At 37.5% G+C, this 19,896-nt stretch overlaps 1 protein-coding gene across 1 annotated transcript; it reads left to right on the forward strand.

The window, feature by feature from the left end:
• Nucleotides 1-7,268: 7,268 nt before the first annotated feature.
• Nucleotides 7,269-9,810, forward strand: LOC126799084 (peptidyl-prolyl cis-trans isomerase Pin1). The gene is made up of 3 exons (XM_050526200.1): nucleotides 7,269-7,382; nucleotides 8,355-8,719; nucleotides 9,444-9,810. The coding sequence occupies exons 2-3, from the start codon at nucleotides 8,485-8,487 to the stop codon at nucleotides 9,566-9,568; spliced, it is 360 nt and encodes a 119-aa protein (XP_050382157.1). The 5' UTR covers nucleotides 7,269-7,382; nucleotides 8,355-8,484; the 3' UTR covers nucleotides 9,569-9,810.
• Nucleotides 9,811-19,896: the final 10,086 nt, after the last annotated feature.

Here is a 19,896-nt window from a genome sequence, read left to right on the forward strand (position 1 = left end):
CCAACTGCCCATAGATGCTACACACGGCATACACACATATTTCATGAGTTCATGCAATCAAACATAAAACCAAAGAAGTCTGAATTTATATATGAAACCGAAAATAACATCCAATGATTCATACAATGAATTCGAAATTTGCAGAAAACCAAAAGAAAATTTACAAGCCATGGATGAATCACACATTAGAAACCTTGAAGGATGGAGGAAGATGAATTCGGTGGTGGAAGAGGCAAGAGGATGGCACGGCAAAGATGGAGATGGATGAAGTTTTTGGTTCGAATATTCTGGGTCTTTTTGGGCAGCAATTCGGCTGTGTTTATGAGAGAGTGGTGATGGCAAATATGAAGGGAGGCCGTGCCTTTTATAGAGGAAGGAGGAGAGGAGGGGCTGCTAGGGTTTTGAATGGGCTGATCCATGTATGCACGGCTAGGATATTTTCTCTTTAATTGGATCGAATGGCTGCCCCTCTTTTCCTTGTAGAACAAGCTCTTATCTCCTTATTTCTCTAGGGTTAGCATGGGCTGGACTCTCCTTCTCATGGGCTGATTTGATAAGCACGGCAAGAACTTCTTCTCCAAGGCTGAAAGGGTAAGGCACGACATCTCCTCTTCCTTGATGAATTTGGACGGCAAAAAAGCTTCCTTGTTGCACACAACTTCCTTCTTTTCCTCAAGCTTTGTATTATCTCATCAAAATCTGAAATTAATCTCTTTAAAATCCTGAATGGTATTCACGGCATTGGTCTCCTTTATTCCTTGAATTATCTCTTCAAATCTGAAAATAAAAACTGAAATTAATAAGAACAGATAATCTATTTCGAAACTTATGTCTTAATCTAGACAATTGTTGTCTTAAAAAGACACATGTAATAGATGAGCTTAGCTAGATTAGGAAAGTTTCTAATTTGCAAAAAGGAAACTTACTAGAATAAGTAAGTTACTAGAACAAGAGTTTGAGTTCAAGTAGGACTTTCCAAAATGGTACGTTTCCTAGTCTAACAAGGATTCCTAATGCAAACATGACTCTCAAGATATCGCCAATGTGACCAAAACGTAGAAAGATGAAGACTCCTAATTCAACTAGGTTTCCTAGTCCTATAAGGATTCCTACTCAAACTAGGATTCTAAATCAATTCTTCGTTTTTAATTCGTTTAAGCACAAAGACACATCCATAACCCTCCAAGACTCCTATTGTGACTAATGACTCGATATTACAACAATAAGGGTTAATCAAAGTACAAATGGAGGTAAAAACATATTAAGAACGTAGCACAAAGTGCTCCTATCAAAAAGTAATTTTTATTAACGTTCCGACTTTTGAACATATAGATATATTATATCGGGCGCTATTAGGCTTCTTCCTGTCTTCTTCCTGGCCTTTCATATAACGTCGATGAGACTAAAGAATGATGGGTTTCCCCTATTGGTAGATGTTTTTTGTGTGACGGTCCTGGGAGAGTCACGATTGTTTTGAAAGGGAAGTTAATCGATTTTCGTGTGGTTGCCTGAGTGCACCGCTATTTTGGGTGCAATCGTGAGTATCGTCGTTTGCATCGATTTTCTTACGACCATATACGTCACCCCTTATAATTCCTATTATAGTTGAATCTAATCGATTTCGTATTCGTTTTTGTAGATGTCATCGCCATCTCGACCAAAATTTGACCTTCTTGATCTAGAAGGCAAGCAATACCACCACTGGGTTTCCGACATGGAGCTCACTATTGAGAGCCGAGGGATCGAAGGCATGTTTGCCGACCCTCCTGCTAGTTTCCCACCAATGGCCAAGACTCAAGCTCTCATCTTCATGAGACGTCACATCCATGCAACTCTCAAGAGGCAATACTTGAACATAAAAGATCCTAAATAATTATCAGACAAATTACGATTGCGGTACAACAACGTTCATGATAAGCATCTCACTGAATTAACCGTTAGATGGGATAACATCCGTCTATTGGACATACGAGAGTGGATGACTTCAATCAGGATATGTTATGCCTACAATCTGATCTTGGCACCGTTGGTGTCATCAAGACCGACCTAGATCTTCTCAATAAGTCATTGGACACGTTTCCAATCAACTATGAGGTTCAAGCTCATACGTACCGCACTCATGTAGAGGAAGGGAAGATCTGGTCTTTCACCGACTTAATGGCACTCTTGGTAAAGAAGGAGAGGCATCCTGAGATCCTCCTCAACAATAACAATAGACATGTTAGCACTAAAAAGATTTCTACGCCACAGTCTAACTATCAAGGAACGCTCCATACCAGCACCAAAACAACAACTCTCATGGTGAGAGGCAACAAGGCCGTTCTCGGCCCAAGTCCAATACCTGGACTCAAGATGTTGGCGACGCCGCACCCTCCGGGGGAAGCCGTCCCCATCCCAAATCTCAAGGTGGCCGTGTGCCTCCTTATGCCTCCATGCCTGGTAATGGCAAGTCTCCATGCTTCAAATGTGGCTCATTCAAGCACTTTAATCGCGATTGCCGCGCTAGCAAAGAGATGATCAAGGCATAGTCTGCCTACAAGAAGTTTCTATAACCCGAATCGAATCTAGTGGATGAGGACCCTGAGATCGAGACTCACCACATCTCCATGAAGCCCGAGCCCCTTGCTTCTAAGGCTAAGCCTTCGGCCACTACCATGGATACCCCCGACTTTGATCAGTCGCCTTTAGCTTTTCTAGTTTTATGATTTCAAGTATTGTTATGACTTATGACCGACTGCCATTGTTATTTTCATTGATTTTGTAATAGTATTTTGATTTTAGAATTAGAATTCCATGTGTGATGTACTAAAGATTGGTATTCAATAAAATTTCTCGATTTCTTGTTTACAAGACAATCTCTTTGAGAATTTTATTTACCTTACACTTATCATGATGATCAGCGTGTGCAACTCACGTGGTTTTTCAATTGGATAATTTTGGGTTACATGGGACCCCAATAGCACTATATTGTGAATTTGGAACTTAAAAATCTGAAAAGCGGACCTCAGAACGACAAAATTGACGTCATTTGGCCTTTAGCCGTACCCGGTTATTGTTCTGGCATTTCTGGAACGTTTTTCGGCGTTTCTGGTCCCACAATCCGGTTCCTGCCGGCGTCCCATGTCGGACCTGCAGCTCAGGCCTCCCTACCGGCCAGCTCCAGCCGGTTTTCCGGCAATCAGCGCTGCCGGTTTTCGGCGAGTTTTCCGAAGTTATTTCGTCGTTTCTTGTCATTTTTTCGGCATATTTCTAGCATTTTTGGCTGCCACGTTTTCGTAGCCCAAATTTCACCCGGTTTTGAGTTCTTTTAACATGGTTTTCCAGTTAGTTTTCCAGTTTTCTCCAAGTCCGTTATATGCACTCACCGACACTCTTTATGTGTGTTTTTACACCGTTTTTGGATGGTCTCTACCACCCTAGTCTACTGTTTGGTATTTCACTGCTTTATACCATGTTTTCCAACTTTTTAGTTGAAGACTGTAGTATTATTCCCATGTGATACATTCGATGGGATCACACTTTGTTTTGATTCCATTTCTTACAATATTCGACGGTGTATTGTATAGCATTGTTCATGTGTTGCTAACTCTCTTAATTTTTATTTTGTAGATGTCCCACGGTGAAATTGAATGTCTAGCTGATTGCGGAACCACCTTCATTGTTCTACGGTACATGCAGTTGTTCACGGATCTAGTGTTTTCGACTTCTTCGATGACTACAATGATTGGCTCGAAATCCATCATTCAAGGAAGAAGCACCGCTTCTTTTATGTTGCCTAATGGTACGACTCTCAACGTTGTTGACGCTCTTTATGCGCCGAAGTCTCCCTGCACCTTACTAAGTTTTAAGGACATACGTGCCAATGGTTTTCACCTCGATACTTATGTTGAGAATGTAGTGGAATATCTTTGTGTTACCTCTGAGAAAGCAACCCACGCCGCATCTTGGAGAAGATGAAGAGTCTCGGGAATGGTTTGTATCTTACTTCCATTCGAATCTTTGAATCATATGCGGTTGAACGCAAATTTTGTGATTCAGACTTTTATATGCTTTGGCATGCCCGTCTCGGGCACCCTGGACATAATATGATGATTAGAATTCTTAAGAATTCACATGGTCATCCATTTTTCAAGTCTCAGAAGCGATTGGAGGATCACCTCACCCGTGCTCCACATGGTGAGGTCGTGCCTACCCATGCACTGCACGGTGTGGCCGAGCCTGCCCCTCTCGGCAGCTTCACGGCATTCATGTCGTCGGTGGCGGCATCTCCTCCTTCACAGGAGCTTGTGATGCCTCCCATGCTTTCTAATGCCTCCATGGCCATTTCTTATGCACATCGCTTGTTTTGCAAAGCTTGTTCTCTTCCTAAATTTCAAGGAAGTCATTCTTTTGCTAAGGCTTCAAACGAGAACATTCCATTCTTACAACGTATCCAAGGTGACGTTTGTGGCCTATTCAACCAGAATGCAAACCTTTTAGATATTTTATGATATTGGTTGATGCATCAACGCGTTGGTCACACGTCTCTCTGCTATCCACAAGGAATGCTGCATTTGCTAAGTTATTAGCTGAGATCATCAAACTTAGGGCTCACCACACCGACTATTCTATCAAATCCATTCATTTGGATAATGCTGGAGAATTCACCTCCAAAACTTTTGATGAAAACTGCATATCTATTGGGATCGAAGTTGAACATCTCGTTCCTCATTTACTTGTGAACCTTCGATCTATGCCATAAAACCATATCAATATATCCTGCCTTTTTCTCGAAAGCCAAACTCAAACAATTAAATATGCTTGTTATTACTAGTACATGCTCCCATTTACTTATGGGCTAGCCTAAATCAATAGGTCCTTCATTTTTACAACATACATCAAGTCAACACTATTGCATGAATTCTAAAATCGTTGTTGGGTATAACTTGATTACCCCTGCAAGCATGGATTGTCATCTATAAGCCCCACCATTTTTGAAGCAGTAGCTATTAGTATATTTATTCATACTTTTCTACTGACAGAATTGATACAAATCAGATTCTCGGCAGTCAAGCACAAAAGACACTATTCAATTCTCATGCCTTATATCTTGATTACACCTTGGGGGCTCATACAAATCAATTTCCTAGAGCTCTAATCTTGTTGTCAATGATCATAGAACACAGTACATTTCCAGCAAAAAGCATGTAGACTTTCACCAGCATGAATATATATTCCCAGCAACAAGCATACATATTCCCAGCGGGAAACATACATATTCCTAGTGGTAAGCAACATGTTCCCAGCAACAAATATACACATTCCCAGCAGCAAGCATACATATTCCCAACAACAAGTATACGCGTCCCCAACATCAAGCGTAGAACATTCTCAGTAAGCAGTGCAATACACTCTCGAGCAACATGCACAATACAATCTCATTGACAAGCATAATATACTCACAACAACAAGATACATGAAAGGAGACGCGAATTCCCAGCAAATGAGATCCATAAAAGAAGATATTTCAGCCCAAGAAAACCTATTACGTCAAACCGATGTATCATGTCATAAGTTGTACGCAAAAAAATGAAAGGCTGGAAGAATAAGATATTACTAAAAGGCACAACGCTTTCCCAGCGGTAAGTCTGAGGCATGCCAAATAGCCAAGCACATGATCCTATAAATTCCTTATCTAAGTATCAAGATCATGAAGTTAAAGCAAATGATATATCAAATTAAGCAAATGATCATACACAACACACATGCCTTCATGTTCTACATTATCAAAGGGGTAATGAGTGAGAGATACACATGCACATGCCCAAGTCTTCTAGTACCTGTTTACACATGCTCCATGTCAATACCATATTTCTTACTTAACACCTGCATACCTCATGTACTCCCACTTTAGCTACACAAACTCAATTTCCAAAGTACTTTGCTTACTCATTTATTGATTGGCAATAACTTCTGTCGCCCATTAAACACATTCAAAGCAACGTACTGTGTTCATTCCCAGCATCATTTATACCATACACATTCACAGCCACATTTACCCTTTTCACAAATAGCCTAATGCATCTTCCATCCTTTATTCATAATAGCATATAAGCATGCACGTACTCAACTGATTTTACTTGGTTGTGGTTACTCATCAAATAAAACAAAAGGATGAAATTCAGCTGTTGTTGCTCAGCAAACAAAACAAATGATGATATTCAGTTACTATTACTCATCAAAACTTGATTGTGTTTTAGTATATTTTATACTAGTGTTGTTATAAAAATATTGATTATATTCTCATATCCTTCCGAACTAAAATGAGTGTTTGGACAGTTACCCTTATCCACTTCCATAATACATAGGTCACAAAATGCATCTATAAGAGTATCATTCCAAAAAACGTTTTGCCTCAAGAAATATTTTTGCCAAGTTCTTTTGGTATCACGTTTTCATGTGAACACACATATATTTATGTATTTACTTAGTTTTTAAGCCCAACAGTGATGAACTCCTTAATTACTGATCAAACGAGGATGATGCACACCCCTTATATATATGGTTGATTGCATGTCATGTACTAGTACAAGGTAGATAGGATTGAGAACGTCAAGTGATCGAAGTTATTTGTATTTGCTCCAATTTCAATGGTGTGTTGCTTTCTTCATTTATTGCATTGATGTCAAGCTTCCAATCTTTTAACCTAATTGTGAAGTCAGAAACAATTTGTCTTAAAAGAGAAAAGAAAAAAAAAAGACCTTATTTAGAAGGGTTGTGCTATTAACTCACTGTATTTTTCTATTCACACAACATTCTTTATGTTAAGAGATAATATTCCGTGCAGCAATGCGATAGGGAAGTTGCACAAATATTTGTTATGATGCTTGTTGTTAGTACTTTTAGTGCAATTATCTTCACGTTGTATTACCGCTTAGTATAAAAAAAAGAGAGTTTCTAATGAAACACTATTTGTTAACTGGTGCATATTAGAAAACATTACTTTTTATAATTCGAAATTTGGACTAAATTTCTCCATTTTGTTTTATATGGTGTCATCAATCAAGACTTAGGGCACCCACGCACCAGCCCTCCTTCAAGAATAGCTAATCAAAAAGTATATCTAAATTGTAATATTGTAAACACAATCAAATTGTAGTGATAATAACAACAGAAAAGGTGTGTGAATAGCAAAATAACTGTGTTAACAGCACAACTCATTTGAATTCTCAGTGGACTCTAGCTGAATTGTTATTTTATGTTTTAATTAAACATTGGTAGAAGAGAAATTATATAAGCCGAAAGACACGAAGGATAGTGTTATTTGCACATCCACAGGAAGCTAGAGTCGGCGTCTTCACTCCTCTCATCGATCTTCGTCTCTTCGTCCTCTCCCAAACTCTGTAAGTCTCCTCTTGCTATTACTCTTCAGTTCGATTCAAATTTCCAAGAATGCTAGGCGATGACTTTACTTATTTTCTAGTTGAATTTATTTGCTTTCCCTGTGGTTCTTCTCTGTTTATTGATCTAATCTGCTTTGGTTTGTGAAATCACCGTTCTTTTAATGTTGCTGATTCAGTGATCGTTGAGTTTCAAGCTTTAGGGACTTGTAGGGTTATATTTGAGGGTCGAGGGTCACAGTTCATCCCCAGATTAGGTCTATTTTTCTTCAAAATCGACAAAAATCTGTCCTTTTTCGGGTTATAGGTAGTTTTTCTATTCAATTTACCCAGGTATCCATTGTTGGATCTGCAACTGGTGTGACTTATAGGTTGTTTGCTTCCTTCAGACCAATTGGGTTAAGAGTCTTTCGACTTGAGCACAATTGTAATTTTACTCTATTTTCGCATAGAACTTGAGCAAACTTGAGCACATTAATCTGGGTCACTGATTAAACAACCTAGGAAAATAATTCAATCTTATTTGGGTTGGTACCTGGATTTCGGCTTTCTTGGGGAAGAGTATGATCACTATGATGGATTGAATAATTGATTTCTGTTTATTGATGGCTATCAATTTGGATATTGCTGTGGGAAATATGAATGTTTCTGTAATTTATCGCAGATATTAGGGATAGCCAATTCTGCGTAGAATGGCTTTTTATGTACTCCAGAGGCACAAATTTCAGTTCCTTTCATCATTTTTTGTTGTTTAAGAATGTCATAAAACTATTTGGTCTTTATAAGCTAACATGCCATAATTGCATATTTGCATTCCATGACATTAGGTTACTTTCCATATGAACTAATTTACAAACTAACTTCCCCTTCTAAATGCTAACATTTCAGATTTATATTGCATGAGATGAGGTAACTTTCCATTATGAAATACTTGACAAACTAACTGTTCCTTCTAAATTGTCTTTTCACATGCAGAAAATTCAAAGCTGCAAAGATTGAGCCATCCGACCGTAAAAGAAAGAAAGCAGCTTCATCCCTCTCAGCAGATCGTTCGGACAATAACCAAGACAAAAGGCAGGGACACATCAAGAGCAAAAAGACGAAAATGTCCTCATCAAATCAGGTCAGGGCATCCCACATACTGATCAAGCATCAAGGTTCCAGAAGAAAGGCCTCATGGAAGGATCCAGATGGTGCAGTTATCAGTAACACCACCAGGGATGCAGCTGTCACTCAACTCAAGTCACTTCGTGAGGACATTATCTCTGGAAAGTCCACATTTGACCAAGTTGCTACTCGTGTCTCTGATTGCAGCTCTGCCAAGCGTGGTGGTGATCTCGGTCAGCTCTTTACTTAACTCTCAAAATCCAAAATATCAGGGTTTAATTAAACAGTTGCAACTTCACACGAGGGGTTTTAAATTTAGAAAAGCTGTAGAGAAACCTTAATTTCTTCACTGTGGAGACTATAAATTGATGCCTCATTTTACTATATTTTGATAGAAACCAATGAAGCAGCTAATATATTGAAGGTTTAGCCATCAAACAACAACCATTAAATCTGGTTAAGAAGATTCAAAAAGGCCAATCGGTATCTATATAGTTTTTCGTATAGAACTCATTCCCCTTACAAGTTTTTCAAAGACCTAATACTCTTATCACAACACTAAGCATCCATCACACCAGTCTCTTCTTTCCTTCCTCAGTATCTTTGTGCCCAACACTTCAATCAGTCACAAAAGCTTAGCTTTTACAGAAAACATCCAACTCGACCTTTTATTGCGGACGATAACCTTTACTTGATGAGATATGCTTAAGGGTAAAGAGTTTGAATATCCTTATACATTATGTTTCTGAATTCTATAATATCTAGTTGACATAAGTGCTCTTTGATTATCATCAATTGTTGTTAGTCCCTGCAAGTTTTCAGTTGTTCTAGTTGTTATAGAAAAGCCAGAAGGATGAGTTCCTAGAACAAGCATATAATTCCATAGTATGTATTTATTAGCAACAGTTCCTCATCTCATCTAATTAGATTGCGTCATATGGTGAACTTCTTTTGCAGGCCCTTTTGCCCGTGGCCAGATGCAGAAGCCTTTTGAAGAAGCAACATTTTCTCTCAAGGTTGGAGAGATGAGTGAAATTGTGGATACAGACAGTGGAGTTCATATCATCCTGAGGACCGGTTGAGCAGTTGCAAGCGAAACTTGTTGATTTTTGAGGATCCAAGTTATCGCTAATATATGGATCTAGGGATCAGCCCTGTGGAATGTTGCTCTTTTTAGTTTTGTTATTGTCAATGACTAGCTATTCAGTGTATGAAGCAAAATTGGCTAATTGAGCACTAGATGGATTTGAACTCTTCTTTTGATGACATGTTATTATGGGAACTTTATGGTTGTGATTTGAAACTTTGGATTTCCTGTGGGACTTTTTTTTTCTGTTTATTTCTGATCCCGTTCTGATATTATGGCTGAATCTGAAGTATTATATGGGCTGCATTTGATATGACAAAGTCAGTAGGAATCATTACTCGTGATTTGCTAGTTTGCATTGAGACGATGTAATTAGGTCTGGCCAACAACTTAATGAGTTTTAGTGCCAAGACCAGAAAGTGAATGAGGAAGTAAGATTTTGTTCGTTGAAGTTTTGGGCGGCCCAGTTTCCAGAATATGAAATGTGCAATTTTTTTTATTTTTGTTTTTCTTTCAAGTGGGAGATATTGGAAGGGTTTACATGCAGAACCTCCCTTCCACAGTTCCACACAGCATTTTGCTGCGAAACAGAAACATAGACGTTACTCGAGTCTAGCTTATCTATTACTGAGAGTCTGAGACCAACCGATCAATATTTGTTTGACTATGCCACACTTTCCCAACTTTTATTTCGACTATTCACACAACCTATGTCGGGTAAGGAGGATTGATTGATTAGTGATGTTATTGGTAATGACGAAAGGTCACGGTTTTTGCCCATACTGCGAGAACTGTTCACGGAGGAGGAGTCGAGGAGATCAGCCTAATTGCAAGCATTCCCTTTGAGCCAGACACCATTGCGAGACAAGTTACTCTTTGCATTATGAGTTAAAACAGGCGTGGCAACTGTACAGTGTGAAGAGTGGCATGGATGGGAACCTGGAAAACGTCAACGGCAAGCTAAGCTACACGGAATCAGAAGCGGGTACGTAGAAGCGAAGCGTTTAGAAACGCGGAAGCGTTTTTTTTTTTAAATTATTTGGAAGCGGGTACATTTTAGAAACGTATAAATAAAATAATATATATATATATATTTATTTATTTATATTTATATATATCAGATCACTTACATGTGGAGAAAAGCATATATTCTCCTTTGGCCGTCACTCTCAACCACCCAATTATAATTTATCTTTTGTTAAATCTGGGCTATGTGTCACATTTCACATCACTCACATGGGAGAAAAAGATATACTCTCCTTTAGCCACCGAAGCAGAATGCCTCTACCCTTTTTATTTTTCTTTTCTTTTTATTTTCTGTTCTTTCTTCTTCCTTTTCCCCTACCAGAGAGCCCCGCTCTTTTATGCTCCTCCTTTTCCATAATGCAGCTCCACTGTCCAGCCCCCTCTCGTCGGTGCAGCAACCTAGAAACACTCCTCTCTCTGCCGTCGTTCCGTCCATGTCTCCAACTCACTCAAGCATCTTCAGATAGAGGAGATTGGAGAAGAAGCAATTTTGGGATTTTCTACAAATTTCGATCGATTTCTCAATCTTTAATGGACGTCTAGCTTGTGAGGTTGAGTCCTAGTTGTTTCATTCCTTTCTAATCCTTCCTTACATTGAATTTCATGGATTAGATATGAATTGGAATTTTTCCTCTTTTATGTAAATTTTGTCTTCCGTGGACGTTGAGTTTTCCGGTGAAACATCAACCTTCTGGTGCTCAACACTGATATTCAGAAGTAAGGTATCCTCTTCCTGACGTTTTCAGTCCTCTTTTGATTCCAATTTCACAATTTGGAAATTGAATTGGGTTTGTCCTTGCGCTTTCTCTTTAATTGTGATAACACGCTTCCAAATTGGAACCGTGCGCTTCCACTGCGCTTCTAAAAACAACTTTTCCAGAATCGCGCTTCCGAGCGATTCTGTGCGCTTCCGATTCCGATTCCGATTCCGATTCCGAAGCGGGAATCGGAGCAATGGTGAAGCTTCCGTGTTACGTAGACGGCAAGCGTCCTTGTCTTGTGGGAATAAGGTGATCGAAGCCTATTGGGAAGTAACGAAAAGCCTCTTCCTTGGAGTAACTTGATTCCGTATTAGCTAGATATATATACGTATCGATCATGCATGCTTGACCACCCTACGTGTTACCAACAAATCAACTTAACTCAAACTGAAACTCCATCATGACATGCATTGTTACTAAAAGACGTACAGTTTTTCACTTTTTCCCAAAATTCATGTGTTGCCCGGAGTCCCTGACGTCGCTTCATAGTTGTGGACAGTGGCGGACTAAAGATTGGAAGATAGGGTGGACTTGAGTTTGCTGATATACATTAGGAAAAATCTCGATGGTGTAAAAAATTTATTAACTATAAAGAAAAATTACACTTAAAAAGAAGACATAAAACATTATCCCTCAAATGTAATATATGAGTTTAAACTAGCTAAATCCAACTCTACAATTCGATAAATCTTCAAACTCTTGTATAACTTTCTCATTGATGAAGTCAACTTGTGGTACTGGCTCCGGAATGGAAGTTTGGGGTGAATTATTAATAGGTGGAGTGCATACATAAGGCTGAGAGATGACATTTGAACTAGAAAACTCAACATTTTTTCTGAAAACCATGAGGTAATAAATTTATATCTCTTCGGTAGAGGTTCATACATTATAATCTAACACCTATACATCAAAATATAGATATTCAATTATTCAACTAACCAACGAATTAATCTAATTATAGATATTCAAGTTTTCACGTTTATATTATCACAAACATGAAAAAAAAAAGTAAAATCAATTGTATCAATAGTAACATTCTTGGTTGCTAGTTAAATATATTAGGATGTGTGCCTAAATAAGACGTCTTTATTCTTTAGGACGAGTTTGTAGAGTTTTAGTTGGGCTAAACACCTACACTTTAAACTTTGTTTGTAGTCTGTGGGTTTAGAAAGACTTTTCATATATATATATATATATCAATTCTTATATATATTGCACTAGGATTTTTTTGGCCGCAAGGAGAACTAGGTGGACTTAAGTCCACCCTATGCTGTACCTGGGTCCGCCCTTGGTTGTGGATGATATCTTTAATCATGCATGTTGCTTTCTGGTGCATGAGGTAGGCATATGGCGGCTCACAGTGGCTGACTGGCGAGAGTTGACAACGGTTCGAGCAAGAGAAGCAGGTTGTTGATCTTGATCCATTGCAGATGGTCTGGAAATATTTCGGCAAACGCAAACCCTAGCCTGAGAGAAACAATAAATATAATCATGTATTCGGAGATTTCTATCACTAGTACAAAATCGGTAATACACAACGTCACTTGGATAACGGTTTAATGAAAAACGTTGTGGTTTTTTTTTTCTATCACGGAATCGCCAATACCGTTATCTATTGATGATGAAAAAGCGTTGGTCCCTCGATTAGAGGTTCCCTCGAATCACTTGTACAATGGTCCGGCAAAAACCGTTATCTACATATTCTAATAAAGTGTTGGTCCCTTGGTTAACCATTATAAAAATGTTTTTGGGTGTTGGCCCTGCTAGTTTTTTTAAAAAATAAATTTAACTTGGTACAATTAAATATAAAAAAATAGTATTATTATTCTAACTCATCAAAACTCCATCGAAAAAAAAATCATGGAAAGTGGGAGACTGACCACAACCTCGATCTACCGAGATCGACGCCGCCATGGAGATCAATGCCACCTATCCACCTCCGGCAAAGTGATCCCCTGCATCCTCATTCAACAACTCGGACAAGCCAGTCTCCTACAGACAACCGACCTACGATGGCTTTGTCGCTGGTAAGGTCTTTGGGAAGAGTAGAAGAAGAGGTCATCGATACTAGGACATTCAAAGGGAGGCTCACTAGTCGTCGCCAGCACTATGGTTTGTTATAGACGATGGGCTTCCATTGGTTTGTCATGGGTGACGGTGATACCGTCTTCATCGATCGTCGATCAAAATTTTTTCTGTTCGCATGACACGATGACGACTGATACTTCACTGTACTCCGTTTGGGTAAGTTATTTCATCTTGTTCTAATTTTGATTATATTTTGGTCGAAACAGTTGTTGTGGATATTGTTGGTCATGAAGTTCTAAAAATATAAAAATTGATAAATTTCTTGTAAAACGATTCCCTGGCATGCCCAGAACTTGGTTTTTGCTAAAATGGGAGGGTTAACTTGCGTATGTAGATATATATATATATATATATATATATATGGTCGTCAAAACTTTCCCTCCACATTTGTTGAGTTCCCTCCCTTTTTTTCCGTTCCCTCTTTCTAAACACGATCAAATACTTTACTGCTCTTCTATATATGCTCCACTTATCTGTCAGTTAAGGTAAAACAACTCCTTTCATCTTAATCAAAAATTTCTCACGAGTAGATGTTAAAGCTAATCTGGGATTGAGTACGAGTTTTAGTTTGGTTTCAAATTTTGATTAACATCACTTGCTTGCCATTTTATTAGATTCATATCATTTGTTTCTCAGGATATTTTGGAAGTTGCTTTGTTTCTATGAACTAACTAAAAATTTCTTTTGCAGGTAAAATTTATTATAAGTAGGCTTATGAATGATGATTATGCCATGGGTTAGTTTATGATTCTGAGATCACTAATTTGGATTTTGCTTCAGGTATCATTTTCTTTGACCATTAAATATTATTGTTTTGGTTTTGTGTTTTGTTTGTTCTATGATTCCCTTTAGAGTTGTTGATAATGAGGATGTACGTCAGTCAGTTAGCTGTTTGGTCATTATCACATTCTAAGGGCTTGTTTCTCTATATCCAATCAAAACTAGATTTTAGTTGGTTATCCAAGTTGAGTTCTTTATTTTGTTTGCTGAAGTTTGAATTGAGGAAGACATATATTAGGTTGTTTCTATTCATACTCTTAGAGTGATTGGTTTAAATTATTATTTATGGGACAAAAATGCATATCATTATGGTTTTGTTAGCAGCTTTAAGAATAGGTGGCTGGTTTCCCATTAAGAGGTAGAGTATGTCATTAACAGTACAAAATAATGCGAAGGGAAATGAAAACTGCACAAGTCACTATTTTCATTCCATGGTCATAACAGAACAACATATACAGATTTAACAAAGAATAGAGAATGCTCAGACTGATAATTATGCTCAAGTTTATGTTTCCTTTTCAGTGGTCTTGCGTATTCATTGTTATATATATTTTTCTAATTAATTTACTTTGACATGGCAGGTGCAATATCTTAATCTACTGGGTTTGCATTTGGGCATGGTTCTTGGTTGGTAAAAGGCTTTGGATTACTTCAATTCATGCTTCAGGTAATTGCCTGTTGCTGACTTTATCATTTTGTTTGTAAAAAGAATATTGTGAAGCAATTCCGGTTAATATGTTCGTTATTTTGCCTGATATGTGTGAATTTCAAATAATTTTTTTCTAGAGAAACTAATGATGTCAATTCTCTACATGTGATCTATATCCGTTAGCTAGAGAGAAATATATATATATATATATATATATATATCTGTTAGCAATAATACTTTTATGTCTATTTATTTAGTTGTTGTTTTTTTCCACTCGAGTGAAAGTCTTGTTTTGTAAATGGACTCTTGATATTGTGTAATAATTTTAAGAGGGATAAATCGTGGATGCTTGAGAATAGAAGATCACGGGCATATGAAATAGGGGTTGAATAGTTCCTAAAGTTTGCAGTAGAAAATGCTAGAAATGAGAATATCATTTCGTGTCCTTGCTGGAATTGTGGAAATACTAAAGACTTTGGCATTGGAATTATCAAAGGTCATTTGTTTAGCTATGGTATTACTCCAAACTATCAAAATTAGATATGGCATGGAGAACCTTCAAAGTCAGCCTCAAACTTGGACTCTCGTGATCATAATAGACATAAATATGGACCTGGTAATGCACATGAACTTGAAGTTGATGAAGATGAACCTGGGATTGACTCTGACCCAATGTATATGGACGGTAGTACTTAGAATGATGATTCTGAAATGCACCCCAAAGGGTTTTCTAATTTCTTTGAGAACGCAGACTAGCCTCTATATCCTGATTGCAAGAACTTTACCAACCTATATGCCCTTATTGAATGCTATAACTTGAAAGAGAAATTTGGAATGAGTGATACTTGTTTTGCTTCGATGTTAGTTATGGATGGGAAATTTCTACTTGAAGGTCAGGGATTACCTTCTTCTAAGTATCAAGCAAAAAAGGCTTTGAGTGTTTTGGTCATGGATTATGAGAAGATTCATGCATGATGTAATGATTGTATTTTGTACATATATGATTATAAAGATGCAAAATCTTGTCCTACCTATGGAGCTTCGAGATGGAAGTTGGGAAAGAACAAAAAAGTGAAAGAGGGAGGCCCTGCGAAGGTGTTGTGGTACTTTCACCAATTCCCATGTTTAAAAGGATGTTCAAAACCAGCGGCAGAGCTGAGAATTTGACATGGCATGCAAGTGATAGGGAGAATGACGGCCACATGCGTCATCCTGCTGATTCTCCAGTGGAAATTAATAAACCATATGTGGCCTGAATTTGGTAAAGAAGCAAGAAACTTGAGACTTGGACTTTCAACAGATGGTTTCAATCCCCACAGTGCACTAAGCAGTAGATATAGTTCCTGGCCCGTTATGTTGGTTATGTACAATCTTCCTCCTTGGTTATGCATGAAAAGAAAGTTCATGATGCTAACCTTGCTTATTTCAGGTCCTAAACAACCTGGAAATGATATAGATGTATACTTGCAACCTCTAGTTGATGATTTGAAAAAACTTTGGGTTGGAATTGAAGGCGTGTATGATGCATGTAGATCCTCATTTGTTATGGACGATCAATTACTGTCTAGCTTATGGTAATTTGGCGGGACACATGGTAAGAGGTTTTAATGGATGTCCCATATGTAGTGAAGAAACAGATGGCAAAAGATTGAACCATTGTAAAAAAAACTTGTTACATTAGACATCGCAGATTCTTATCTCGTCATCATCCATATCGGAGGCGGCTTGCAACAAATGGAGAAGTGGAATTGAGATCGGCACCTATTCCTTTGACTGGACATCAGGTACTGGAAAATGTTGAAGGATTTAAACCTAATTGGGGAAAGAATAAAAAAGGTGTTTCGAGAGCTCATGAACATGCTGATGAAAGTGTTACACTATGTTGGAAAAAAAAATTTCTTTGAGCTAGAGTATTGGGTAAAACTGTATATCAGGCACTGCCTTGATGTTATGCACATCGAGAAGAACATTTGTGATAGTATTCTTGGTACATTACTGAACATAAGGGGGAAGACGAAAGATGGAGTGGCAGCACGGTTGGAACTTGTTGACATGGGTATAAAGCTCAATTTAAAGCCTAATGGGGAAAAGAAATTGCCTATGGCCTGGTGGAATCGAACAAAGAATGAGAAGAGTATATGCCAGAGTTTCTTTGACATGAAGGTTCCTGAATGTTACTGTTCAAACATTAAAAATCTGGTTTCCTCCCAACCCATGCAACTTCTTGGCCTTAAGTCACATGATTGTCATATTTTAATGCAAGAATTGCTTCCTATTGTTATACGTTCAGTTTTGCCTAAAAATTTGAGGTATGCAATAACTAGATTGTGTTTCTTCTTTAACACCATATGTGATAAGGTGGTGGATGTTTCTAAGCTGGATAAGTTGCAAGAGGATGTGGTGCTTACATTATGTCAACTTGAGATGTACTTTCCACCCAGTTTATTTGATATATCGGTACATCTTGTTAGAGAAGTTCGATTATGTAGACCTGTTTGCTTTCGATGGATGTATCAATTTGAAAGATTTATGAAAGTGTTAAAGGATTATGTACGGAATCACAACAAATTAGAAGGTTGCATGGCAGAGTGCTATATCGCTGAATAAGTTTTAGAGTATTGCTCAAAATATTGTTCAAAACTTAATACGGTTGGAATCCCTTCAACTGAAAATAATAGTAGATCAGCGCCTACTTCAGCAGCCTCTATTGAATCAGTTCTTGATTACCTATTCAATCAAGCCCATCTTATTGTATTGGAAAATTCTATTGAAGTCCAGCCTTATATTAAGTAAGTGATATAATACTGTTGCTATGGTTATTTATTTAATTATTTATATTTATGATTCCAGTTGTAATGTGTTGTATGAACAACTTTATTTTAGTGAGCATATGGAGTACTTGTAGGCGACTTATCCGACATTTATAAAGAAAAATAGGTGGTTGCAAGAGAAGCATATGAAAACCTTCATTAAATGGTTCCAAGAGCGAGTAAAGACTAATTCTTAGTTGTTTTAGTTTTAATTATAATGTGTTTTGAATATTTACTGATGATTTTTTTAATCACAACTTGAAGATTGCGTATGAGCTTACACGTGAGAATCATGGCATATCAGACACCTTAAGATGGTTGGCTGACATGCCAAACAAAGATGTACTAAAATATCAAGCATATAAAGTTAATGGGGTTCAGTTTTACACTAAGACACGTGATGATGTGCGATCTGTTCAGAACAGTGGAGCGGTTATTTGCAAAAACTATGCTTGTTGCTGGAGCAAGAGATAATAACCCTTGTGTTTCAGACATGTAATTCAGGAAATTTGGGTTCTTGACTATACCAAGTGTACAGTTCCTATTTTCAAGTGCAATTGAGTTGCAGATAGTGGCCTTAAAGTGGATGAATTAGGTTTTACTCTAGTTAATCTAAGTAAGGTTGGTCATCAACGTGATCAGTTTATGGTCGCTACACATGCCAAACAAGTATTCTATGTGGAAGATCCTTTAGATTCCAGGTGGTTTGTTGTAGTATTAACTCCGGACCGAGATTATAATAGATCTGATGAGGAGTTGGAAGAAGATTTGGATGATCATCACCCATTTTCAAAAGGTTTACCAAATAATGAAAATTTGGAAGACTTAGTCGACGATATTGGTACAAAATTCATGAGAACCGACTGTGATGATCCATGGGTTGATGAATTTTGAACATCAATTATGTTTATAACATGTCACTTGTTATGTACTTATCCTTACTGTGTTGCAATAGTATATAAACGTTATGGTTTTTGGCTTGTCATTTGTTTTATATAATTTTTTCATACTCTTCTTTAACTACTAATTATAAACCATTATGACTTGTCATTTGTTCTTGTACTTTTCTTTCTTTGATATAGCCACTTTATTAATCTACTGTGTTAATGACTTGTTATTTGTTCTTCTACTTAATTTATTTCTACTTTTCTTACTACTTTGTTGTAGCTACTTGATCTAAATTTTGTCTTACGTACTTTGTTCTAGCTACCTAGTTTGTTATAGTCTATTTTTTAAAATTATCTAACTTGAAGGTTCTTGCAGATTTGATTGTCTAACTAGAAATTTCCTAAGTATGAGTTCATCAAAGCAAAGACCATATGCAACTCAACTTAAGAAGAAAGTTGTCATTTCCAACCTAAAGCGGAAGCTGACTGTGACTAAATCTAAAAGGACACCTGCTACTTCTCCTAAAGCACCTATTTCTACTCATGGAAATGAACATGTTGTTGCTAATGACTCAATGAGAACAAGTGATAGCTCAGTCACTGAAAAGAAGGGTAAGCGTGGCATCAACACAATGCATCGAATTGTGAGGCGAAAATTTTTGGTCGTTAGGAAGACTGTGGAGTTCAATGACAAAGGACAACCCCATGGAAAGGTTGCAAAAGAGATGCAATCTTATATAGGGGTGTTAGCGCGCACCAAGATTCCAATTACTATTCCGTCATGGAAGAAAGTGGATCCTGAGTCAAAAAATAAGCTTTGGGAATCAGTTGAGGTTTGACAATGTGCTTTTGTTTGAGATATATATTTTTAATGTAATTAAACATATTTATTTTTTAGCATACTCACCTCTGATGCATTGTAATGCAGTTGGCATTTGTGCTTGGTCCAGAAAGCAAAAAAATGGTGTTATCATCTGCATCATGTAAGTGGAGGGAATTCGAGTCTAGATTGACGAGTCAATTTATTCTTCCCTTCAAAGAAGACAGGTTACTATTATTCTCACCCCCTGCGGAGTACAACTTCATTGAGTTGGCAGACTGGAAAACATTTGTATCTTCTAGGGTATCAAAGGATTGGGAGGTAAGTTAATTGTTTCTACAATGTCAATGAAGATATAGATCTATATAAATAATGATGAACATTAGTTGCATATTTAATGTATGTCTTGTAGATTTGACATAATGAGCAAAGTGAGAGACGGGCATTGTGTGAGTATCCTCATCGTATGTCACGATTAGGATATGCTGGTTTGGAAGATAAA

Source organism: Argentina anserina, chromosome 6 (genome assembly GCF_933775445.1).
Source record: "Argentina anserina chromosome 6, drPotAnse1.1, whole genome shotgun sequence".
Lineage (NCBI taxonomy): Eukaryota > Viridiplantae > Streptophyta > Magnoliopsida > Rosales > Rosaceae > Argentina > Argentina anserina.

Bases quoted from the DNA above. Each gene is read 5' to 3' on its own strand.
- LOC126799084 (XM_050526200.1), top strand. From the start codon at position 8,485: ATGTCCTCATCAAATCAGGTCAGGGCATCCCACATACTGATCAAGCAT. The intron at 8,720-9,443 runs GTCAGCTCTTTA...CTTCTTTTGCAG, and splicing joins CAAGCGTGGTGGTGATCTCG to GCCCTTTTGCCCGTGGCCAG.